The sequence below is a fragment of the Otolemur garnettii genome, unplaced genomic scaffold, assembly GCF_000181295.1.
Source record: "Otolemur garnettii isolate 467f Iridium unplaced genomic scaffold, OtoGar3 scaffold00021, whole genome shotgun sequence".
Taxonomy (NCBI): domain Eukaryota; kingdom Metazoa; phylum Chordata; class Mammalia; order Primates; family Galagidae; genus Otolemur; species Otolemur garnettii.
This window is the reverse complement of record NW_003852416.1, coordinates 24,059,733-24,086,155: the sequence shown is the minus strand read 5'-3', so window position 1 is coordinate 24,086,155 and position 26,423 is coordinate 24,059,733. Positions and strand designations below refer to the sequence as shown.

The window sequence follows — 26,423 nt, the reverse complement described above, 5'->3', positions numbered from 1 at the left end:
AGATTGGAATTTGAAACTTAGAGCAAACCCTAGGTTCTCCCAACAACACCACCCAAATGAGACTCAGAACATTTCAACTAAGTTTGCATATAAATTAATCATCAATCTGCTAGCCAAAAATTAAAAAAAAAATAACCCAAATTCTGAGCTTCCAATTTGAAGAAAAAAAAGAAAATGAATCAAGGAGTTAAATTTGATCCCAAATAGTTCACAATTCAGATTCTCTAAGTCTAAAGCATTTTTAAGGCAATCATATTTATCAACTAGCTACTTTCTGTTTAATAGGAATTTCTTTATAAAATTATTTGACATAAGATAGTTTTTAAAAATTTACACACTTTATCTGCGTTGGATCAGGATGTTTCCAGGCAGAAACGCTGCTCTCACACATACTCATGTCCTAACTGTATTTCAGTTCTGGTGCACTGTGTTGCCTATCAGCAAAAATGACTCAGAAAAGCAGTCAGGAGAACTCTTTTTTTAACTTATCAGCTCTGATGCTGAAACAGTGTTCTGCTGAATTGTGTTTCTTTTAGGAAATGGAGTTGAATTTCATTGTCCTCCACCACATGGGAAATCCTTTCGCTTCTGCTCTAATCTGCCAGCTGTGGCAGATGACCTCCCAGGAAGCCACAGATGGATAGTGGCACTGCTGGTGGCAAACATCGGCACAGTAGGGTGGCTATTCCCTCTTTAGCAATTGGCAGTGGTCAGTCGCTGCAAGCCCTCTCCTTCCCTCCCTCCTGGGCTTATGGCCACCTCCCCGGCCAGTGGCTTCCAGACTCTACAAAAGCCTCCTTACCTGGCTGGATGTTTTCTCTGATAATGGTGACGTGTTGGTCTCTGTCTGGTCGGGTGTGTTCATGCCAGAACCCAACCACGTGGCCCAGCTCATGAGCCACAATGCCAAACTTGTCACAATTTTTCCCAATGGATATGGCCTGTGGACCTCCTCCTCGGCGCCCCACATAGGAGCAACAGCTGGGCAGTGGCAGAGATAGCAGGTCAGCAGGTTAGGGATATTCAGAACAAGAGGCAACTCTCCCCAGCCCCCCACCATCAACAACCGTGTGTGTGTGTGTGTGTGTGTGTGTAAACAAAACACAGGCTTTCAGAGGTGAAAGTGTTCTTATTGTCAAACTTCCCACCCAGTGCAGAAATCCCTCTCTGCCCTTTGCCAAATGGTTCCTCTTTGGTGGTGGTGGTCATGGATCCTCTCGAGAATCTGAAGAATGACATGCCTCTCTTCCTGAAGTAAAGTGCAAACCACATCCGTCCCTCCAGCCCCAAGGCACCCACATCTCTGCTGGACCATCTCTGGTGATGAGAAGAGATGAGGAAGGAGGCTACTGCGTCTCTGCAAAGCATGCATCTTGGAACCACAATCAGAGGAGCCTTAGTGATGACTCCATTATTCTCAACACAGAAGGGTATAAAAAGGAAACCAACATGGCCCATAATTTCACCACTGAGTTAAACTCCACTGAACATTAAAAATACATGACCACATTACAAAAGTTTAAAGTATTAAGTCTCTCTCACCCCCACACCCAATTTCTTTATCCAAAGATAACCATTGCTCACAGTTTCTTGCACGCTCTCCCAGAAAATTTTTGATGCTATAGATATTACATATAGACAGACACAGATATCTAAGTATCTAAATTACACAATATACTGTGCACATTGTCCTTCCTCTTGCTTCTTGTTCTCCTTAATTTAATGATCTTTTTATAACAGCACATACAGACCTTCCTTCTTTTCAAAGAGACACAGTATTAAATTTATTTCATAGTACTAAATTTCTTACAGTACTAAATATTATTTCATCAGTTCTCTATTAATATATAGTTAGGCTAACTCCAGTTTTTGCTATTTCTTTTATTTTTTTGAGACAGAGTCTCACTATGCCGCCCTCCATGGAGTGCTGTGCCATCACAGCTCACAGGCACCTCAAACTCTTGGGCTTAAGCAATTCTCTTGCCTCAGCCTCCCAAGTAGCTGGGACTACAACACCAGGCTATTTTTGTTGCAGTTGTCATTGTTGTTTAGCAGGCCTGGGCTGGGTTTGAACCCACTAACCCTGGTGTATGTGGCCAGTGCTGTAACCACCGTGCTACGGGCACTGAGCCAGTTTTTGCTATTTCAATAAAGCCACAAGGGAGAGAGGAAGACAAACCAAAAAACAAAGAAATTAACAACAATAACAAAAAGCAAAACAAATGGTTGGACTCTTATTTGTTCATGGTAGGGTCAACTTACAGCAGTGGGAGTAATGGATAAGGGCGTAGGAATTTAAAATTTTTATAGACACTATCAAATTGCATTCCCAAAATGTTGTCTACTTATTTATGTACTAATAATATATCAAAAGCCCCATTTCCCCACACTCTGGCCAACACTAATTTTATCAAACTATTTTTGTCAATTGGATAGTTAAAAAACGGCATTACATTGCAGTGAGGCTGGATAGTTTTTCCCATATTTTATGGGATATTTGTATTTCTTTTCCTATGAACTGTGCTCAGATCTTCCCCTAATTTTCTTTTGGGTTGTTGGTCTTCTTTTTTTTTTTTTTGAGACGGAGCCTCAAGCCATCCCCCTGGGTGGAGTGCCGTGGCACCACACTCACAGCAACCCCCAACTCCTGAGCTCAAGCGAGTCTCCTGCCTCAGCCTCCCAAGTAGCTGGGACCACAGGCGCCCGCCACAACGCCCGGCCATCCCTTTGGTTGCAGCCATCATTGCCGCCTGGAGGGCCCGGGCTGGGGACTCGAACCCGCCACCTTAGGTGTACGTGGCTGGCGCCCTAGCTGCCTGAGCCACAGGCGCCGAGCCTGTTGATCTTCTTATTGTTGATTTTTAAGAATCATTTGTAAGTTAGAGAAACTAGGCTTTTGATTGTCAAAAGTATTGTAAATATTTTTCTCACTATGCTATTTTTCATTTGACTTGGGTTTTATTTTATGTATTGTTTTGTTTTCTTTTTGTCATAAAAATGTGTTGCAATTTAAATTTAAATTGGGTTAAATTTTAAGTTTCGAATGCAAATTTATAAAATTTCTTCATTTTCTTAGTTACTGCTGAGAAAGGACACCCATGATTCAAGATCATAAATAAAATCTGCACTTACTTCTTTCCAAAACTCTTTCGGTTTTTTTTTTTTCTTTTCTTTCTTTTTTAATGTTTACATCTTTGAATAGTTTTTTGGTGTAAAAAGTGAGATAGAAATCCAGCTTTGCTTTTTCACAGATTATCTCAGTATTCAAATATCCCAATAGACTAATCCATCTTTCTCTCACTCATTCAAAATACTACCTAAATTTGTGTAGGTATATTCATTCTGAGCCCTTTTCCCCACATATCTATTTTTTCTTAAGTTCTAAATTATTTTAATTGTTATTATCTTCATTTTGCATTTTAATATTCTGTATGCTTAGATACACATGTACCATATAGGACCCCATCTCTGTTCATTACTGCTTTCTCTCCCTTGCTCTCTCTCTTGTCTCTCTTTGTAGTTCTACATGGTTCTTCCTCCATATAAACTCCAATAACATTGGTTCAAGTTCTAAAAATAAGTCCATACATATAAACATGCATATACACATACACATACACACACACACACACACACACATATATACATACAGTAGAACCTCTCTGTAACTTGACCACCCAGGGGACTGTAACAAACTGGTTGTCATACAGAGGTGGTCAACATACGGAACTAGGCCTACAGTACTGATATGTACATGTGGTATATGTGACATATGTGGTATATGTCCAATCTACAAAAATTAGGTCAACTTAAGAAGGTAGTCAGTGTAGGGAGGTGGTCAACTATGGAGATTCTACTGTATATATAAATAAATGTTGGTGTTTAAATCAGAATGGCATGAATTTATAGATTATTTTAGGGAGTTCCAACATCTTTACTACGTTGACTATTCCCATACCAGGAAATGGTATACATTTCTATTTTATTTTATTTTTTTAAGTTCCTTGGAGTTTTGGAATTTTCTTCCTATAGATCTGGCACATTTTTGTTAAGTTATTCTTAGGTATGGTATCTATTATGTTTCTGTTAAAGTTGTAATATTTTCCCTATGATAAAAGCATACCAAACTATTTCATGTAAAGAGAAGCAATTAATTTTTTACTAATGAATTTAGTAGTCAGTCGCGTAATATAGTCTCCGGGTGTTTTTAGCAGTTTTTTAATTGACATTCTGGGTTTTCTAGGCATGCAGTCACAGTAACTTCCAACAATGCAAATGTTGCCTTGTTCCTGCCAACACTCAACATGTTTATTTCTTTCGCTTGTCTAATTATAATATTAGTTAGTATTTCCAAAACAATGCTAAATAATTGTAGTAACTATAAACATCTTTGACTTTCCCCTGATCCTAATAGAAATACTTCAAGGAATATCACTGTCAATATGTGATGTGGGCTTTTGGTTTGAAATGATACAGATATATATATGTGTGTATATTTATACAAATATATATACATACATACATTTCTTTTGTAATTCAAAAATCTACTTTTGACATTTATTTCTGTGCTATCTTGATTACTTTTTTAAAACAAAAAAAAATGTACATTGACTAGTACAGGTGCCTTTTAACATCTATTGAGATTTGAATATGGCTTCACTCCTTTGACTGATCAATCCTGGTAACAGATTGCTGAATGCTGAACTGGTCTTCATTCCTTAGATAAACCTAGTTGGCAGGTAACTCTTCTTTTCTTCTACTACTGGAGCCTTCCTTTTTTCCTTCCAGATAGGGTCTCCCTCTGTCGCCCTGGCTAGAGTGTACTGTTAAATTCTTTATTTAGGATTTCACATGGCCATCAATGTGTGAGATGAGTCTATAATTTCCTTTTTTTCCTTTGGTGCCATCTTTGTCCTTTGGGGGTAGCAACGCTATGGTAATTCCTTAAAAGTAATTTGAAAGTGTTCCTCTTTCTCTGTGCTCTAAAAAGCTTAAATATCAGAATAATCTGTTTCTTGAAGGTTTAAAAGAATTCACCTGTGAAATTCTGGATTTGGTGCTCAGGGGGAGATAGCTTTTCCCCTCCAATTTTCAATGTTTCTCAAAGTTATTGGTCTGTGCTAGTACCTTTCACCTTGAAATCTTTCATATTATCTACACATTTTCGCATTTCTTGCCCTAGAGTTTTACAAACTACTCTTTTATGATTCTGCTGAATCTGTGGCTATTTCTCCTTTTTCCATTTGTAATTTTGTGTATTTCTGTCTCAGTTAAACTCCTGAGTGGTTTAGCTATTGTTTTTTGTTTATTCAAAGAATTTACTCTTGAATGTATTAGCCCTGGATGTTTCACCTGGGCTGTTCCCCTGTGCTCTCATTAGGTTTGCTTTGTTGTGGTGATGGTGGTAGGTTTTATTTCTTTTCATTAACTTATTTGAATTGAATATTTCATGTTCAACAACACGAACTGGTGCTGTGGGTTTTTCTCTGGACATAGCTTTAGCTACATCTCTTTCCTTTTCAACTGTAGGGCTTTCATTATGTAGACATTCTGTAATTTTAATCTTGATTTTTATATAACCTAAGAGCTATAAAAAGGGGAGAAGCTTTTAACTTACCAGGTAATGTTTATTCCATTTTTGTCATTATGTCCAGTTTCATTGCTTCACAATCGGGGAACATTTTAGTGCTATTTCTGCCTTTTAGAATCCATTAAGATGTTCTTAACACTTATAATAGATAGTCATGGTTTATAATCCTTTAATAGGCACTTAAAATTGTGTTATCAGGTTACAGAATCTGATGGACCTATAGAAGCAACTCTATTAATTACATTTTTCAAATCCTTTATGAATCTCTACTTATTTTTGGTCAACTTGACACTGATTTACTTGGGCTGACAGGAATGAAATAAGTATCCCGCTGCTGGGTGTTTCTGCCAATTTCCCCTTCTATTCCCTGGGGCTTGTTTTATGAGTCTTAATGCTATGCTATTTGGTGCATGAAGATTTATGACAGTTATAGACTCCCTGTAGCTTGTATCTTTTCTCATTATAAATTGTCTCACCTTTTTCAAAAGACACGTTCTAACTGTAAAAACATAAACAGCAAAATAACAAAACCTAGACCATAACTAAAATTGTGGTCCCAGCTTTCTTTCGGTTAGCATTTGCCTGTATAGCGTCTTTCCTTTTAGCTTTCAACCTCTCTGGCTTCATTTATGTTTTCTAGGTCATTTCTTTCAGTAACCATTGTATGTAGAGAACATGTAGTTGGGACTGGGTTTTTGACCCAACATGAGAACCTTTTTCTTTCTGTAGGAGAGTACATTGCACTTGCATTTACTGGCATAACAGACACGTTAGTCATAAGCCAGACACTTTATTACAGGCTGTCTTCTCTGTAGTAAGTCCATAAGCCCGTGTCCCTACAACTCCACACACAATTGTGTATATGTGTAGTCTATTTTTGAGGGAGAGAAGCCCACAGTGTATCAGATTCTCAAAGGAGTCCCTGACCCCAAGCAGTAAAGAACCACTGCCTCACATCTTTCTCCCTGTGACACACCACCAGTTCCTCTCATTGCCCTCCTAGTGACAGGCCCCTGGCCTTCCTGGCCCCACCTGCTTTGCCACTGGATTGAGGTTTCACTGAGGGCAAGGGGTTCCTAGCGAACCCTGGCCACCTATAAAGAATAGCTCAGTGGAAATGGTTTTACAGAGAAAACTCAAGACTCACAAATCATCTGGTTTGTTGCTTCTGGTTCTGCTGAGGTGGCCTTGCTTTCACTTACTCACCCGCAGGTCCTGTAACTGAACACAATGAAGCTTTCCTCGTCAGTCCTTTCTATGAAGGTCACACAGGTGTGCTTCTCCCAGTGTCTCATGGCCTGCTTAAAAATGGCCCTCTGGCTTCCTGAAACAACAGAGCGCTTCCTGGTCACTTCTGTGAGTCCAGACTTTCCTTAGATGCTTTAAGACATGCTGGCTTAAGACATGGCTTGTTCCAATGATCAAAAAAAAGCTTGTTAAATAATACTGTCTTGTTTACTTAAAATGTAAGAAGACAGCAGATTTTGTGTTCTCACCCGTCATCCCACACAAAAAAGGGTAACCATGGGTGATAATGGATGTGCTAAGTAATTTGACTGTGGTGATTGTCACATTATATATTGAATCATTACCTGGTATATCTTGAATTGATACTATTTTTATTTGTTAATTAAATATTTTTTAAATGTTTTTTAAAAGCTTGCTCTGGTGACCCAGAATAGACCCAGAATGCACCAGGAATAAGGATCCCCCTTGCTAAAAGTCCAACACAAATTTCCCAAATTGCCAAAACCTATAGAGAGTAAGAGTTTGTGAATTGGAAGGGAAAATAAAATAGATTTTCAAAATATCCTCGGCTTCCCAGCTTTCTCTTTGTATTGAAAGTATTTTCTAAACTTTTACAAAACCTTACCCAAGTTAATTGATTTGGAAATAGTAGGCTTTTGAAGTAGGGGGGGTGTTAGCTCACCAGGCCTGCGCCCCACCCCCTGGTTTTCTTTTAGCCACGTAGCTAAACATTCTATTAACATTTTGCATGGACATTCATCTACTTTTGCATGGAATTTCAGAGTCTTCTGAAAGATCCCTGAGCTCAGTTTTCTATAAGGTCACTGAAAACAGGTGAATGTTATACTTTCTCTGAACCTGTCTTCATATTTCCAAATGGCAATTTATTGAATAATAAAACACCAGCCTGATAGTAACGCATGGTCAAAATCTATCAATCTGGCAGAAGACTATTTTAATTCTGCTAGAAGCAATGAGAAAGACATAGGAAAAAAGTTGTCTGGGAAGTACACAGGATGGGGGAGCTTAGGGGCCTGAGTTCTAGAGGGCCCTCATTGCAAAACAAAAACAAAACAAAACAGCATGGGGGGAGGGTCCTATCCTAGTCTAGGGCTATGTGGTATCATTTCATTTATTTTTATTTTTATTTTGCAGTTTTTGGCCGGGGCTGGGTTTGAACCCGCCACCTCCAGCATATGGGGCCAGCGCCCTACTCCTTTGAGCACAGGCGCCGCCTGGTATAATTTTATTGTTTCCAAAAACACAGGTATAGAATAAAGAGTAACTTAGTTGTCCATTTTTTTTTCTGACATTTTGACACTTTTGGTTCAAATTGTTTATAGCTCAATCACTTACCAAAAAGAAATTCAACAAATTAGAGAGTAATGTAAATCCCTGGGCCAACAAAGTCTAGTATGTAAACTGAGTTCACATCGATGAAAGTAATATAGATCTTTGGTCAGTAAAACACACCAGATCTGAAAGAACACAGTTAAGATACCAAAGAAGAAAAGTTCCTGGTGGATTATAATCTTCCTGTTTCAATTCCTTAAGTGCCCACTTTCCTCTGCTCTGAGAATAGTGAGCCCTGAGGCCAGGAGGAGATCTTGGGGCCCCTAACAAGTGTCTGGCAGGAGGAAGCCCTGAATTCCTGCTGGAGGACAAACCTGAACGGCCTCCAAGGATAGAGGCAGCTCCTCCTCCAAGGAGGAGCTCAGGCTGTCTCCAGGCCCCAGGGCCCCTGTCCAGGTCTCAGTCCCTTTTCTCACTTACTCATTAGTGGTTTTCAGTGGTTCTGGCGGGTCCTCAGGACATCTGCCTTCATCAGCTACCTCTTAGAAAAGAAGTCAGAGAACCACAGGGAGGGGGATGACTTAGAAATGGCACTGAGAGCCTGGGAGAGCCACCCAGCATGGACCTTCACTGGGGCATTCACAGGCCTGTGGTGTGGTGGGCCTGCTATGTGCCCCACCCTGTTCTGGCTGCAGGGGACACAGGAGGGGAAGCCAGTCAGAACAAAGATCCCTGGTCCCACAGAGCTTGGGCAGAGGCAGAAAATAAGGAAAGTTACTTCAGGTGATGGCAAGTGCTGTGAAGGTTATAAAGCACGTATGGGGACAGATGGCAGCTGATGGGGCAGTGGAGAGTCAGAGGAGCCCTTTCTGTGATGTGTTCCTTGATATAGCACCTGAACACCGAGGAGCAGCAGGCCAGGCCAAGATCTGGGAGGGACGTTCCTGGCAGACAGCAGGCCAGGTGCAAATGTGGGTGTGCTGAGGGGGCTAAAAGGGGACACGATGGGACAGAGCTGGGCTGGGGAGGCCAGAGTGTGGGGCTGGAGGGGCCAGGGAGAGGGCCAAAGAGGCAGTGAGGCAGGTGAGGACTACTGGGGGAGGGCCTCACAGGGGACTGTCAGAAGTTTCAGTTTCACTCTCCAGGCAATGTGATGCCATGGGACAATTTACATGTTTTAAAGATGATAATTCCAGTATTAAATAATGTTTAATTACCATATGCCAGGCACTATTCTAAGTGCATTATCTATAGTAATTTATTTAATTTCCAAAACAACTCAGATGCTAGAAATGTTATCAGCCCCATTTAGAAGAGGCACAGAGAGGTAAGTAACTGGCCTAGAACATCCTGCTGGCAGTGCTGGGGTCAGGATTTGAACCTAGGGTCCCCCTGGTCACCAGGTCCAGGACACTCATCCCACCAAGGATAGGTGAGCTGCTCACAGGCTTCCATCTGCCTGGAGGACTTGTCCTCATACACCCAGTGTACAAACCCTATGTATCCTTTAAGACTAGGGTCACAGACTACTCCCAACATAAAGCCTCAAGAACAAAGTGACTAACTGAGGATGTAGCCCCAACAGAGACGGCAGTTTCCCCAGGCCTGGTGGACCAGGGTTTGTAGGCACAAGGGATGGACAGGTAGGCCCACTGTGGCCCCAGGCATCTCTCAGTCCCACCTGAGCCCTTCCCAGGACCCAGAAGGACCCTCTAAACCTAGAGAGGCAAACCCCCCAAATGCCACAGCTGGCCTTGTCTGGGGCTACTGACCGGTGAAGTTCCCTCCAATGACGTAGGGAATGACTCCTCCGGGCCATATCCTCTCTGTCCTTGAGGTTGTGGCTCTTCGGACCCGGGAAGAGGAAGACCCAGCTGCGGTATTCGAGGTCCCAGGGCTGTGCGAAAGTGTGGCATTCTCCTCGCCATCTGAAAGACAGTCAGGTTACCCTTTGCTTTGCCCTCCGACTCCTCCTGTGAATGATGGTTAAAACTGTACTATCCACAGATCCACACAAGGAGTATTAAAACATGTTCTGAAGTGGGTACACCATCTGTTCAGGGCTTGGCTCCCCGAACACGGGGAAAAGTTAAGTATAGTGAGGGTACAGGCCTGTCATGCAGGAGTGGGTGGGGGGCATTAGTTTCTTTATTCCATTAATTTTATTACGTTTTTCTACTTTCATTTTTTATTCTTATGTTTCCTTTCTAGCTTCTTCTCTCTTTAAAAAATATATATAGTTCATACCCCATAATGTTCTCCAGGAACAATTTAGTGGGTTTTAGTATTAACATATTCACAAAATTGTGTAACTATCATCACTATCTAATTCTGTAAGATTTTCTTCACTCCAAAAAGAAATCCTGCATCCATTAACTGACACTCCCCATTTCTCCCTTCCCCTGTCCTTGGCCATTGGTGATATTTCGTTTCTATGCATTTGCCAATTCTGGATACTTCATATCAACAGAATCATGCCACACATGATCTTTTGTGCCTGGTTCCTCTCACTTGGACCATCTGTGAACACTAACATACACATTTTGGTGGACGTAAGCCTTCCATTCTTTTGGGTATATGCCTAGGGGTGGGATTGCTGAGTCATGGGGTAACACTATGCTTAACTTTTTGAGAAACTACCATACTGTTTTCGAAAGCAGTGACACCATTTTACTTTCCCACCAGCAATACACCAGGGTTCTAATGTCTCCACATCCTCCCCAACCCTGGCTATTGTCAATCGCTTTGATTATAGTCATCTTCAACGGTATGAAGTGGCATCTCATTGTGGTTTTGATTTTCATTGCCCTAATGACTAATGATATTAAACATTTCTTCATGTGCTTATTGGTCATTTGTTTATCTTTTGAAGACATATCCGTTTGAATCTTTTCTTCATTTCTTAATGGGGTTATCTTTTTATTGCTGCGTTATAATTAGTCTATATATTCTAGATATCAGACTTGTATAAGATACATAATTTCCAAATGTTGTTTCCCATTCTGCAGGCTGTCTTTTCATTTTTGTATATTGTCCTTTGAAGCATATATGTTTTTAATTTTGCAGCCTAATTTATCTTTTTTTCTCTTATTGCTTGTGTTTTTATGTCCTAAGAAGCCATAGCCTAATCCAAGAGCAGAAAGATTTATACCTAAGAGCTCTATAGTTTTAGCTTTTCTATTTAGACCTTTGCTCCATTTTTAGCTGATTTTTGTACACGGTTGGAAGTAGGGCTTCCACTTTACTCTTGCATGTGAACATCTAGTTGTCTAGCACTATTTGCTGAAAAGGCTAGTCTGTCTCTGTAGAATCATCTTAGCATCCTTATCCAAAATCAAGGGCCATTATTTCTATCTTCTTGAGTTTAAGGTTTGCCACATCAATTTTATATCTTTCTTATAGTCTCACACTTTTTTTTTTGGTTGCAGTTTTTGACCCAGGCCAGGTTTGAACATACCACCTCCAGTATATGGGGCCAGCACCCTGCTCCTTGAGCCACAGGCACTGCCCTAGTTTCTCTCTCTCTCTCTCTCTCTCTTTTTTTTTTTTTAATAGAGTTTCATTTTGTCACCCTTGGCAGAGTGCTATGGCATCATAGCTCACAGCAACCTCCAACTCTTGGGCTCAAGCAATTCACTTGCCTCAGCCTCCCCAGTAGCTGCGACTATAGGCGCTGCCATAACACCCAGCTATTTTTGGAGATGGGGTCTGGCTCTTGCTCAGGCTAGTCTCTAACTCCTGATCTTAGGCAATCTACCCACCTCTGCCTCCCAGAGTGCTAGGATTACAGGTGTGAGCCACCATACCCAGTCTTTTTCTCATATTCATTGTTTTTTTTGAGACAGTCTCACTATGTTGCCTTTGGTAGAGTGCCGTGGCGTCACAGCTCACAGAAACGTCAAACTCCTGGGCTGAAGCGATTCTCTTGCCTCAGCCTCCCAAGTAGCTGGGACTATAGGCACTCACCACAATGCCCAGCTATTTTTAAAGATGAGGTTTCGCTCTGGCTACCACCTTGGCCTCCCAGAGTGCTAGAATTACAGGCACCTGGCCTCTCTTTCTTATATTCTAAATTAATATTTTAATGCTAGAATTTCTCTCTAACATCCTCTTTCCTTGCATCCCACACCTTGACATGTATATTTTCAATGCTACACATTGGTATAATCTGTAAGTTTGATTTAGAATTTTGCTCTGATCTTTGAATTATTTGGGAGTATAATTTTTTTATTTTTAAACATTTGTTTCTTTGTGTGTTATTTAATTCTAACATTGCAATGTGTTATAAAAACCTATTCTTCATAGCAGTGATTAGGAAACCTTTTCTATGAAAGAACAAACAGTAAATATTTTAAATTTTATGAGTTACATATTCTTTGTTACAACTAATCAAATCTGCCATTATAGTGTGAAATCAGCCATAGACAGTATGTCAATGAATGGACATGTGTGTTCCAATAAAACTTTATTTGCAAAAGCAGACAGCAGAATAGAGTTGGCCTACTGATTGTAGATTGCTCACTCTTGCCCCAAGTATCAATTCTTTGGTATTTAAACCTTCCTTTATAACCTAGTACAAGGTGTTTTTTTATAAATGTTCCATGTATCTTTGAAATAATGTGTGCCAGTTGATGGGTTATATATGTTGTTCAAATATTTTTGAGTTTTTTATCTATCACTTATTGAGTAAAGTGTTTAAACATCCTTCAGACCTAAGATTGTGAATTTTCATTTTCTTCTTTATCATTAATTTTTGTTCTAGATTGTTAGAGGCCACGTTGGTTACGTAATACAAGTTTAGGATTGTTAAATGTTCCAGATGAATCCTTTTATCATTAATGATCCTCTATATAATAACAATAATAATAATGTTTATCCATACTAATGAATATTTTATCTAATATTAATATTACTATACAATTTTTACTCTGATCAGTGTTTGCCTCATATGGCTTTTTTTCTATCCATTTATTTTCAATCTTTTTGTGTAATGTTTTTAATGAGTTGTTCCATGGGTATTATTCTCTGAGTTAATTATATTTCCCACAACAAACAATAAAAAGGCTTTGCAATAATCATAATATTAAGGTTCAATATTATTATTTTTTTACTATATATAAAATAGCTTTTTTTTTTCCCAATGGTTTTTTAGTTTTTTTTGCAATTTTTGGCCGGGGCTGGGTTTGAACCCCCACCTCCGGCATATGCGGCCAGTACCCTACTCCTTTGAGCCATAGGTGCCACTCCATAAAATAGCTTTTTGTAAATTGAAATTTTTATTGAGTTAACTGCAAATTCACACCAAATTCAACTGCAAATACACAGTTATAACAAATAGCATAGAGAAATTTCATGTATTTTTACTCAGTTTTCTCCAATCTTTAAATTTTGTGACACTACAGTACATTATCGCAAACTAGGATATGGACATTGATACAATTCACTGATCTCATTCAGATGTCCCACCACTACTTATGCTCATGTATGTGTGTATGTGTGTGGTTCCATACAATTCTATCACACTTACATGCATTCGTGACCACATTCATGATACTGGACAGTCCCACCACCATAAAGATCCCTCATGTTGCTATTTTATAACCACATGCACCTCCCTTTCCCGCCATTCATCCCTCAACTCTGGCAACCGCTAACATGTTCTTCATTTTTAAATTTTGTCATTTGAAGAATATCATATACATGAGATCATACAACATATAACCTTTGGGGACTGGCTGTTCTCACTCAGCAAAATTCCCCGGAGAGTCATCCAAGTCGGTGCATGTGTGAATAGTTTCTTTTTATTGGTGGGTCATAGTCCATGATACGCATCTACCACAGTATGTTTAACCATTCACCTAGTGAAGGACATCTAAGTTGTTTCTTGGTATTACAAATAAAGATATTATGAACATTCATGTATAGGTTTTTGTGTGAAGATAAATTTTCATTTCCCAGGGAACCCAAGAGTAAGACTAATGGGTCATATAGAAATTGGGTCTATTTCTAGGTTCTCTGTTCCATTGAACACCATCTATACCATGTTGTCTTGATTGCTGGAGCTATGCGGTAAGCCTTAATGTGGGTTAGAGTGATTACTCCCCTTTAGTCTTCATTTCCATGATTGTTTTACCTATCTTTCCATATAAATTTTGTGTGTCTTTCCATACAAATTTTAGAATAAGCTTGTCTTATGCCTACAAACAAATAAACAAAAGAACTATGCTAGGATTTTAAGAGGAATTGAATTAAACTTGTGGATCAATTTGGAGAGAACTGGCACCTTTACTGCACTGAGTCTTCTGATGGATGGATGCAGTATGTCTCCCCATTAATTTAGGTCTAATTTAGGTTCCTTTCACCAGCATTGTTTAATTCTTATACAAATCTTGTACATATTTGGTTACTTATTATACATAAGTATCTCATTTTCTTTAGTGTGATTATAAATGGTATTGTGCTTTTAATTTTGATTTCTGCAAGTTCATCATTAGAGTATAACAATGTGAACAGTTTTTGTGTGTTGATCTGCCATTTTGCTGAATTCATGTATTGGTTCTAGAAGTTTTTTGAATTTTTTTTCCTTGTAGGTTCCTCAGGATCTTCTATAGTAGATGAACATGTCATTGCAAATATGACAATTTTATTTTTTTCTTTTTTTTAAATTTATTTTTTTAAATTTCAGGTTAATATGAGGGTACAAACTAGGTTACCATGTTTGCATTTGTTAGGTAGAGTCCCTGTTGTAGTTGTGTCCGGCACCCAAGAGGTGTACCATATACCCTTACACTGTGCCCATTAAGTAGGAGCACACCAACCCTCTCCCCTCAACTTGAATTGAATTAAGTTTTTCTCTTATGTGGATATGAATTAGATTGTATACTGGCTTCATATTAGTATTGAGCATGTTGGATACTTGCCTTTCCATTCTTGTGATACTTTACTAAGAAGAATGTATTTCAACTCTATCCAGATTAATTCAAAAGATGTAAAATCTCCATCTTCTTTATGGCTGAATAATATTCCAGTTTGTTAATACATTCCTGGGTTGGTGGGCATTTAAGGTTGTTTCCACATCTTGGTGATTGTACATTCAGCTGCAATGAACAACCTAATGCAAAATGTTCTTATGATAAAATGATTTTTTTTCTTCTGGGTAGATGCCTAGTAATGGGATTGTGGGATCAAATAGGAGGTCTAATTTGAGTTCTTTGAAGACTCTCTATACTTCTTTCCAAAGAGGCTGTATTAGTTTGCAGTCCCACTGACAGTGTAAAAGTGTTCCCTTCTCTCCACATCCACACCAGCATCTGCAACTTTGAGACTTTGTGATGTGGGCTATTCTCACTAGGGTTAGGTGATATCTCAAGGTAGTTTTGATTTGCATTTCTCTAATGATTAGAGATGCTGAGCATTTTTCACATGTTTCTTAGCCATTCATCTGGCTTCTTCAAAGGGGTTCTATTCATGTCTCTAGCCCAGTGTAGATGGGATTGTTTACTCTTTTTTGTTGTTGTTAAGTTCTCTGTAGATTCTAGTTAATAACCTTTTGTCAGATTCATAATATGCAAAGATCTTTTCCCATTCTGAAGGTTGTCTGTTTGCTTAATTGTTGTGTCCTTAGCTGTGCAAAACCTTTCAGTTTTATTAAGTCCCATTTGTTTATATTTTTATTGTGATTGCCACCAAAGTCTGCTTCATAAAATCTTTCCCCAGGCCAACATCATCATGAGTTTTTCCCACACTTCCTTCTAGGATTTTTATCATTTCATGTCTTAGATTTAAATCTTTTCTCTATCTTGAGTTAATTTTTGTAAGTGGTGACAATCATACTTTGATGAACTAGAAAAAATAGTTCTTCATCTCATATGGAACCAGAAAAATACTCATATAGCCAAGGCAATTCTTAGTAATAAAAACAAAGCTGGAGGCATCACTCTACCAAACATTAGGTTATGTTACAAGTCCATAGTGATCAAAACAACACGGCATTGGCACAAAAAATAGAGGCATAGACATATAGAATTGAATAGAAAACCAAGATATGAAAGTGGTCTCTTATAGCTATCTGATCTTTGATAAACCCAACAAAAACATACACGGGGAGCTTGGTGCCTGTAGCTTAGCAACTAGGGCACCAGCCACATACACTGGAGCTGGTGGGTTCAAACCCAGCCTGGCTCTGCCAAACAACAATGACAATTGCAACCAAAAAATAGCTGGGCATTGTGGCAGGCACCTATAGTTCCAGCTGCTTAGGCTGAGGCAAGAGAATTGCATAAGCCCAAGAGTTTGAGGTTGCTATGAATTGTGATGCCATGGCACTCTACCAAGGGCCACATAGTGAGAGTCTGTCTCAAAAACAGAAAAAAACTGGCCCTGGCCAAACTGCAACAAAAAAATATCCAGGCGTTGTGGCAGGCACCTGTAGTCCCAGCTACTTGGGAGGCTAAGGCAAGAGAATCACCTAAGCCCAGGAGTTGGAGGTTGCTGTGAACTGTGATGACACAGCACTCTACTGAGGGCAACAAAGTGAGATTCTTATCTCTAAAAAAAATGTTATTTAATGTTAATATCAAATGTAAATACCCTTGTTGGTAAAATGATGGTTATGTATTTATTTTATAAAATTTAATATGATAGATATCATTATGTCCTCTTTGAACATAAGAGGAAAAACTGTAACTGTATGTTTTCTAATCTTAATAAAGAAAAAAAAACAGAAAAAAAAATACACTGGGAAAAAGAATCCCTATTTAATAAATGGTGCTGAGAGGACTGGATAACCACATGCAAATAGGACAATTTTCTTTTTTCAATTTTATTTCTTCCTCTCCAATTTTTCTGCCTTTTATTTGTTTTTCTTCATTACAGTGTTTAGATTACCTCATAGTGTTGAGACAGCCTGGGCACCGTGGCTCACGCCTGTAATCCTAACACTCTGAGAAGAGAAGGCAAGTAGATTGCTTGAGCTCAGGAATTGGAGACCAGCCTGAGCAATAGCGAGACCCCATCTCTAAAAACAGCTGGGCATTGTGGCCAGCGCCTATAATCCCAGCTACTAAGGAGGCTAAGGCAATAGAATCACTTAAGCCCAAGAGTTTGAGGTTGCTGTGAGCTGTGATGGCATGGCAGTCTACTGAGGACAACAAAGTGAGACTCTATCTCAAATTAAAAAAAAAAAAAGAGTATGAGAGTAGACACCCTTTTCTTGCTCTAGATTTTATGGATTAAGCATTCAGTATTTCACTATTACAATATAATTGTAGGTTTCTTGGTGGCTATTCTGTATCAGTTAATTCCCCTCTATTTATAACTTGTTGAGTTTTTATTGTGTTATGATTTATGTGATTACAGGATTTTTCCTGTGGAAAATATGTGTGTTATTCCGATTGATTTGCAAATGTGCACACTCAAACCCTACTGGGTGATAGTCTTTAATTCTTTTTCATACATTATTGGGTTTGATTTGCTAACATTTTATGAAGTATTTCTGCATGTTAAGTTTAATTAGGTTTTAGATATGTCTCTTATAAACAGCAAACAGCTGGGGGATTTTTCTCGCTGACCAACCTGAGAATTTCTCTTCTAACAGGTGAACTGCACTGATTTTATAACTCATATACCTAGAGTTATTTTCTTCCTTTTGTTTTGTGCTTTCATTTTGCCTTTTACATCTTTCTTCTTTTTTTGTTCCTTTTCTGATTTCTGTTAAATTAAGATTTTTCTATATTTAATTTCATGTTTCCATTATTCCCTTTCTATTCTTTAGTATCATCTTTAATTTTTAACATTTATACTTGATTCAATAAAGTATAAAGAATTAGTGAGGCTGGGTACAGTGGCTCATGCTTGTAATCCTAAAACTCTGGGAAGCTGAGGCAGAAGATCATTTGAGGGCAGGAGCTGGAAACTAGCCTGACTAAGAGCAAGACTCTGTTTCTACAAAAAATAGAAAAAAAAAAAAAACTAGTGAGGTGGTATGAGTTGGTAGTCCCAGCTACTCTGGAGGCCAAGGCAGGAGGATTGCTTGAGCCCAGGCATTTGGGGGTGCAGTGGGTTATAATGAGGCCACTGAACTCTAGCCTGAGGTACAAAGGGAGATTCTAACTAAAAATAATAATAACAATAATAATTGGTGAGCTAGACAACAGATCTGAAGAAATCAGACTCCTCAGTCTTATTCTCAGAAACACAAGGTTTTTAATACACTTTAATTTGTAGAAAAAAGATGCTCCTTTTTGTGTATTATTGTTTACTTGATTTCAAACCCCCAAATTAATTGCTATTCCCTACAGTTCATTTGTCTGTCTGTTTGCAATACAGATTTATATTTCCCTCATATTCACCTCTTTCCTTCCTCACTGCTGTTTCTCACATCATCCCACTTCTGCTTAGAAATGTGTCTTTCTTTATATATATATATATATACACACACACACATGTTTGGTTTTTTTTTTTACTTCTTCCTCCTATAGTGTTCTCTTGCCCCCCATGTAGCTGGGATCACAAGGTCTTTAGGTTGATCTTTAGCTGGTCTCGAACTCGGCTGAGTTCAGGTGATCCACCTGCCTCGGCCTCCCAAGTGCTGGGACAACAGGTGTGAGCCACCACACCCGGCCTCATCCTCACTCTTGAAACAGTTTAGCTGGAAATGTTTAGAATTCTAAGTTGACAAATATTTTTCTTCCGTGCTATGTCCTCACTTTTGCCTGTGGGAAGCATCTTTTTAGTTAATGGCTACTTCCTTACCCATTGTCTATTTCACATTTTGTTCTATGTTCCTTCTTTTATTGTCTTTGATGCTCCTCGGCATCATTTATAATTGTCTAGATGGACATTTGTTTTAATTCTCTGCTTGGAACTCCATATGATTCTTGAAATTTCATGTCTGCTTTCAATTTTGGAAAGTTCTAATTTATTATCTGTTTGCTGCCTCCTTCCCAGTCCCTCTGTGGAAGTTCTCCCATCTAGAATTCCTACTGACTGCACAGTGAACACTTTCATTGTATCCTCCATCCTTATTCTTTTTCCACATTCATGTCTGTTTATTTTTCAGGGCTAAAATCTGTATACTTTCCTAAGATCCATTATCTACTTCACCTATTCTCTCTTCAGTGTGCTCAACAGACTATTTGTCTCATTCCAGCTTCAATGAACATAGGTACCATTTATAAAAGACCTGTTTAGTGTCTTTTCAAATCTGCCTTCTCTTTTTTTTACATTGCCCTATTTTATCCACACTATAGTTTCAGATTCTCCCTTTGGCTCTTTATTCCTTTTAGTAATATTTATTATAATCTCCTTCAGATTGTTTTATTATTTCTACATCTTGGGGTAACAATTCTCTAATTCATTGTGTCTGTGGATTCTTCCTCACGGACTAACTTTCTATATTGCAATATTGCAAGTAATTTCATTTTTAGGAGAGGTTATTCCTTTCCATAGGAGTCCCAAATGCCTTAGATCATGGATATAACCTTGTTTTACTTTTTTTTTTTTCCCTAGGGCTCTTGAGATTCTGTGAGTCCCAGATCAATTTTTAAGTTAGTTTCTCAGTTTAGGGTTTCTGTACACAGGAATTATAATTTGAGAATCTATACCTGCATGAGGAACAAGATTTGGGATTTGGTTTCTCATAGAAGATAGTTTTACTCGCACTTAGAGCCTAAGAAAGATAAGCAGAATCTCTTACTACCCCTCCAAGCCCTTTGAGGGTATTTAACTGACACAGAACTCAGTCTCTACTTCCTGCCTCACTTGGGACCAAGGCCACATCTCCTGTACTTAGATGGGCACTAAATGGGCCTTCAAATCCCAGCCTCAAGCCCGTCAACTTCAGGTTCAGTCTCAGTGCCCTCCTGCATCTTGCTACCACCCTCAGGTTAGTTCTATGACTGCATACTCCGTATTCTCTTCTGATCATGGCCATTTCCTTTTTTTCCTTTGAACTCAACCCTGTATTTTTAATTTGGAGTGGAGAAAATTTCAGTGTTCCTATGCTTGTATAAGAGGTCACTAGTCATTCAGCTGGTCATATTGCCAGGCCCAAAAAGTTGGTCTATAACACATTTTTAAAGCTGATAACAATTGTTTCACGGCTAGGATTTCTAGAACAGAAGTCATACACTTGCAGTCTTGGGATAAACTCAGCCCACAGATGTGTTTTGTTTGGCCTAGACACTTTTGGCCCACAGTATGTTTTTTTAAAAATTTTGCTTTAGAAGCCAACTATTAAAAATCAAGAGATTTCACGTAAGAGTCCAGATTTTCTAGTTTTTCTTTAAAAATGAAAAGATCTGGCAGGAGAAGGCCCAGCTTCCGTCATGGTACAACCCCCTGGAGTTAAAAGCACCTGTTCCCCATAGTAAGGACACGTGTGCTCCTGTTTGCCAGAGTCTCTTTCCTGCTTCACACTGTCCCACCCAGCCCATATCACCCATTTTACACAGCCTGCCTGGCCTCTGCCACAGGTATTCGACTTTGCTGTCCCAGCCCTAGATGATGACTTGCATCAGGATTTCAGATGTGAATTGCTCCAGTAAACTGGACGCTCCATGAGGGCAGGAAAAGTGGCTGGCTTGTTTGCCAGTCTATTCTCCTACCCCGCACAGTCCCTGGCTGGTAGTAAAGCATTCGCTATTTCTGTGTTTTGAATGGATGAATTAAAGAAGGGATGAGCTATTCTAAAAATAAACAGCCCAACAGTCCAAACAATCCTGTGGCGGAAACCTCTCCAAAATGTTGGCAGCACTGAAGCCCGTAATGTTTACATCCTGAGAATCATCAAGTCTTAAGTAATCACAGGCAGCGATGTAGCAAGCCTCTACATCTCTATGGGAAATTTGTTATTCATTTCCCATATGGTTTTCAACGAGTCTCTTAATTTTCCTCTGCCACCAAATCTCCTTTGGAGAATGGGCAAAAATACTTCTCTATTCAAAGGAATAACACTGAGACATCCCATATTTCTCAGTCAAGCTGTGCTATGTATACATGTGGCCTGGTATTGTAAGGGCCGGGATATACACAGCCAAGTCAGCATGGGAAAATCTTAAGTGCACCTGGAAAGAGACTGGGGTGTAATTTCCAGAGATGGGTTATTGAATGACAGCTTCCCCTTCAGTCCAGTGAGAAATTTAATTTGCTGAGGACTCAACACAGGAAGCATTTGCCGATTAAAAATATGTCTAAACAGATGTTCTGCTTAGCCTGGAAGAAGGATCTTAATGCAACTGTCATTATTGGATTTTCTTGGATTACTACTATCTGGAATCAGAGTCCAAGTAGAAGGATGTAATTATTTATTATGGCCAACAGTCCTGCATTTAAAGAGGAGCTCAGGGGCGTCTGACAGGATTTAACACGCTGGGGGTGGGGTGGAGTGGGAGAAAGCCCATTTAAATTCTCTGGCTCTGGGAACAGGCCCTGTCCCCTCTGAGACAGCAAAGCAGCCGCTGCTATTCAATCTTCCATTTCCAGCTGAAGGCACAGCTATGTCATAAACAGAACCAGGCCTGACCCAGCCTTCTCAAGCGAGGAACTGCAATTTTTAGATTAGGCAACTGGTCTCTCCCCGCTGGAAGTAAACACCCCAACAGTCCAGCCGTCTGCCTCTCACCCCGAGGGTGAGGGATGAATTTGCACCTCCCTTGCCGCAATCCTGAAAGACTTAAGAGCAGCCCCTTAATAAAAGGAGGGAGACTAGATTATTCTGCAAGATGCTTCTCAAATCTGGCTGCACATTAGAATTACCTGGGGAGCTTTTGCAACATTCTGGTGTCTGCATCTGCCCAGAGATTGCAATTAAATTGGCCTTAGAATGAAGTCAAAGCACCTAAGGGCGCTAAAGGTCCCCAGGTGATTACAAAGCTCAGTGAAGTTTGGGAACCACTGATAGAGCACAAAGAAAGGTTAAGATCAAGGAGTTTGGGACAGCGCCTGTGGCTCAGTGAGTAGGGCGCTAGCCCCATATACTGAGGGTGGCAGGTTCAAACCCAGCCCCGGCCGAACTGCAACAAAAAAACGGCCAGGCCTTGTGTGGGGTGCCTGTAGTCCCAGCTCCTCCAGAGGCTGAGGCAAGAGAATTGCCTAAGCCCAAGAGCTCGAGGTTACTGTGAGCTGTGACGTCACTCACTCTACTGAGGGCAACAAAATGAGACCCAGTCTCTAAAAAAAAAAAAAAAACACACACACAAGGGGGTTGAGGTCAGGGGGATTTCAGCTCACAATAATGCCACCATGTGCTACCATACAGCTCTGGACAAACCATGTGCCCTCGAAGTGTCACTTCATGTTGCATGGCTGTGCTGAATCAGGTAATGACTGTCAAAGCCTGTGGCAAATGAGGGCTCATTGTGAGCCGCTGCAATAGCCATGGAGGTCTGCATTTGAAACAGGTTAAAAGGAGGGCCTGGGGTGGTGCCTGTGACTCAAGGAGTAGGGCGCTGGCCCCATATGCTGGAGGTAGTGGGTTCCAACCCAGCCCCAGCCAAAAACTGCAAAAAAAAAGAAGAAGAAGAAAAAGAAGGGCCTGAAATGCACTGGGCTCAGTGGTTACACCCTGGTGTGCTGACACAGTGACATCAGGGATTATAGCACTGAGTAGTTTTTTGCACCCAGCCTTTTGGGGATACCTGTTCTGTAGTTCAACCAGATTCCATTATTATCTGCTTCAGCACAAAGCCCTTGGTGGCTGTTACCAAAAAGGAAAGATCCATTCTCCTTTATAAAAGTGGTTCTGGAAATCAGGCTCTAACAAAACAGTCATGGCTTCATCCACAGAGCAGTTGCACACTCCATTTCATCAATCCCATTATCAACCCTGAGTGTGCTGGGCTCTCATCTGGGGAGGAGGGTGAAGGGGGAGACCCCTCTAACTGAAAGGTCTTCAAGGAGGATGCTGAGTGAGAATTTCAGCAATTCACTCCTCCCCAAAGTTGGAGGTACCAATCCCCACCATCAGTGCTGAGGGGAACCACATAAAGCCAGGAAATAAACCTGCTGTGAAACCAGCAGGCTGGGGGAGGGGTGGGGTTGCAAGTTGTGATTAAAGGGGAATCTGAATTGACATACTTGTCTTATCTTTAATGCAAGCAAAAATAAGAGGCCCTCTCAGCTGGCACTCAACAGTGTCCTGATGGGATGGGTGAAGAAGGATGGAAGGACATGCTAGAAAAGCCTGCCTTCACCTCACCTCAGGTCTCCTCCATCCTCAGGATTGCTCTGGACCCACTTGTCTGCTGCTGTAATATGAACTGGAGAGATCTGTCTCCACGTGGCATTCATTTTCCTCTTTAAACAGTCATTTGAGGGGCTGCAGACTGTGCTATTAGCCAGCTTCAGAGCAGTGGGTGAGTGCAATCATCATCCTCCCTGCAGAGCCCAAGAAGAATCTAGTCGCCATGTGGTTACTGTGCACAACCCAAGTAGAGGCAAAACTGTAATGAGCTGCAGCAGCCTTATTCCTTCCTGTCCTCTGGAATTGTGTTTCTGGTGCAGCTGTTGAACAGCTGTGGAATTTCAGTCCAGAGGTAGATGATGCGCTTTCCATATTGGAGAATATAATTCTTGGAGATGGAGGTGGGAAGGAATACATGAAAGAGCTGCATTCACTAAGCAACTTTGAAATTCCAGATACCTAGCTATGCACTTTATGTAAATATTATTTTTAATTCTCTCTGCACCTCATATGAGAATTAGATAACTTATCCAGTCATAGCTACTGAGTGGTTGAGCTGGGATTCAAATCCAACGTGTGTCTCACAGTCCAAGTTTATGGTTGGGTCATTTTATACATACTAGTCAAAATCAAAAACTTTGACAATTTGATTGCTGTGAAGCAAATAAAAGGTAATGAGGGAGGGTGGTAAATAGCCTCCAAATAGGGCCACCAGGTCCCCTCATCCCTGTTAGGTCATACCACTTCTCCCATGAAGGACTGAACTCTATTCCCTCTGCTAGAACCTGGGCCAGCTGTTTTGCTTGTTTTGACTAATAGAATATGGCAGAAGTAGCTTCTTGGAGGTTTGAATTCAGGCATTGAATGGACTAACTTCTTCCCTCTAGGAAATAAGCCACATGCTATAAAAAGTTCCAGGTTAGACAACTGAATGGTAAAAGTCCACATAGAGTGGAGGCCATGGGGCACCCAGTGTGTGACTAAAGCTTTTCTGGATCTTCCTTATCAGCCGACCTGCTAGATTAATGCAGTCAAGTAAGTGATTCCGGCCAACATCAGGTGAAGAAACACCCCACAGAGCCCAGTCAAGCCACAGAATCATGAAAGATAACAAATGACTGGTCACTAATTTGGGGGGCTGTTTTTTGCAATAATAAATCACATCACATAAATAGGGAAGGAAAAAGTGAATGTGGCATCTTGTCCCTGCAATGTGATAGAAAACTCTGCTGGTCTTGTCCCTGCACCCCATGTTCCATTTTTCTCACTAAGGGCTGGTTACCAGTAGCCAAATGAAGTTTGGCCACTGAGTTTACCAGATATCTGAGGATCCTATAAATTCATAAGTCAAAATACCCTTAAATAAGCAAAGTAGAAAAATCCAGATTTTAAAAGGAGCCCTTCACATAATCCCGCAACAAGTGTGTAGCTGAGAAACAAATGCACATTTGTGGAACGGTGGTGGGTGGGTGGGGAGTGGCAAAGAAACCTGCCTGTCTCTAAAAGATGTCAAATTGATAAGAGTGGAATCAGCAACCCAATGAAAACAAATGGGTGAAGTATAGGAGTGGCCAGTTCCAGAAATACACACCCAAATCACCAACAAACATGAGAAAAGATGTTCAAAGACACCAGTAGTCAAAGAAATACAAATTAGGTAATAATGAGGTATTGCTTCCTTGTTAAAAACACTAATAATATCCACTGCTAGTGAAGATATGGAGAAAGGGGTATGCTTATAAGTTGCTATGGAAATGTATGTCTGTTAAAAACATAATAAGATGGGGCATGGTGGCTTGCCCCTGTGATCCTAACACTCTGGGAGGCCAAGGCAGGAGGACTGCTTGAGCTCAAGAGTTCAAAACCAGCCTGAGCAAGAGAGAAACCACATCTCTATTACAAATAGGAAACTAGCTGGGTGCAGTGGTACATGACTCCTACTTGGGAGGCTGAGGCAGGAGGGCAGGAGGATCACCTGAGCCCAGAAGTTTGAGGTTGCTGTGAGCTATGATGATACCACTGCACTCTAGCCTGGCCAACAGACTGACACTCTATCTTAAAAAAAAAAAAGGAAAGAAGGAAGGAAAGGAAGAAAGAAAGAAAGAGAGAAAGACACTAAGTGTGTAAGAATATATTACATGTATTCAGGAATGTTTACAGCAGGCATTGTTCGCGATGGCAAAAAGCTTGAACTGAAGCAAATAATAATTGTGAAGAGAATGCCTAAAGAATTATGGTCCAGCCATACCAAGAATATTTTCCAACTATTCGGAAGGGTAAATTTAAGTTATAATAAGTGCCTTGGAGGGATTTTAGATGGAGTACTGCTGAGAAAGCATGATGCATTAAAAACATGTATCGGATATAATCCTTTTAAAAAACAATGACAAAGCTTGTATCTATATTTACGTTTGTATATATGCTTAAATACATATATCTCTGCATAAGTGTATATGTCCACATATGTGGATGGGAGAAAATACGAAGGGTGCACACAAAGTCATTAGCACATTTACCTTGGAAAGAGTAGAGAGGTGATAAGTGGAGAAAAGGAACCAAGGGAGGTAGCCAAATTAAAGGGAAAGGGGTGAAAAAAAGACAAAACTAAAAAAAAGTAAAGCGTAAGATGATATTATATTTGTGTAAAATTATATATATGTTATGTGTCTGTAAAAATATAAAATAGCACCGAAGCAAAAATGTAAAGAATGATTTCTATTTCATCCCTATGTTGGTATCCCTGAAACACAGGGATTCTGGCATTTAGAAAGGATTCCTGTTGCTCTGCAGTAAGTTCATGGGGAAGAAATGTTACTGCCGACTGCAAGTCCGGATCCCTGCAGGGTGCAGGCCAGAGAGAAGCGCAGCTGCCTCTCTCCAACACCGCTTCTGACCAGAAAAACTTCTCCAAAACATGAGATGCCTCCTGTGATCTCCAGGCTAGAAACTCCAAGAATTGGCAGACCACACTCACGTCAGAGCATCTGTGTGCACATGGGCTGGGGTGGTGCTTCCAGGCAGGCTCCAGGCTGATAGATGTCTCCTGCCCACAAGCAACCAGCCTTACACCTGTCCTCACTGCTCCCAAGAGCCCACAGGGGCTCTAGTCTA

General features: G+C 40.2%; 1 protein-coding gene across 1 annotated transcript in view; it reads right to left on the bottom strand.

The window, feature by feature from the left end:
* TLL2 (tolloid like 2) overlaps positions 1–26,423 on the bottom strand; it is a 134,407-nt gene that overhangs the window by 49,951 nt on the left and 58,033 nt on the right. The window contains exons 4-6 of the mRNA XM_003787305.2: positions 9,904–10,059; positions 6,797–6,914; positions 803–981 (exon numbers count right to left, since the gene is read on the bottom strand). Of these exons, the coding sequence (XP_003787353.1) occupies positions 803–981; positions 6,797–6,914; positions 9,904–10,059 (453 nt within the window). The remainder of the gene's footprint in view (positions 1–802; positions 982–6,796; positions 6,915–9,903; positions 10,060–26,423) is intronic.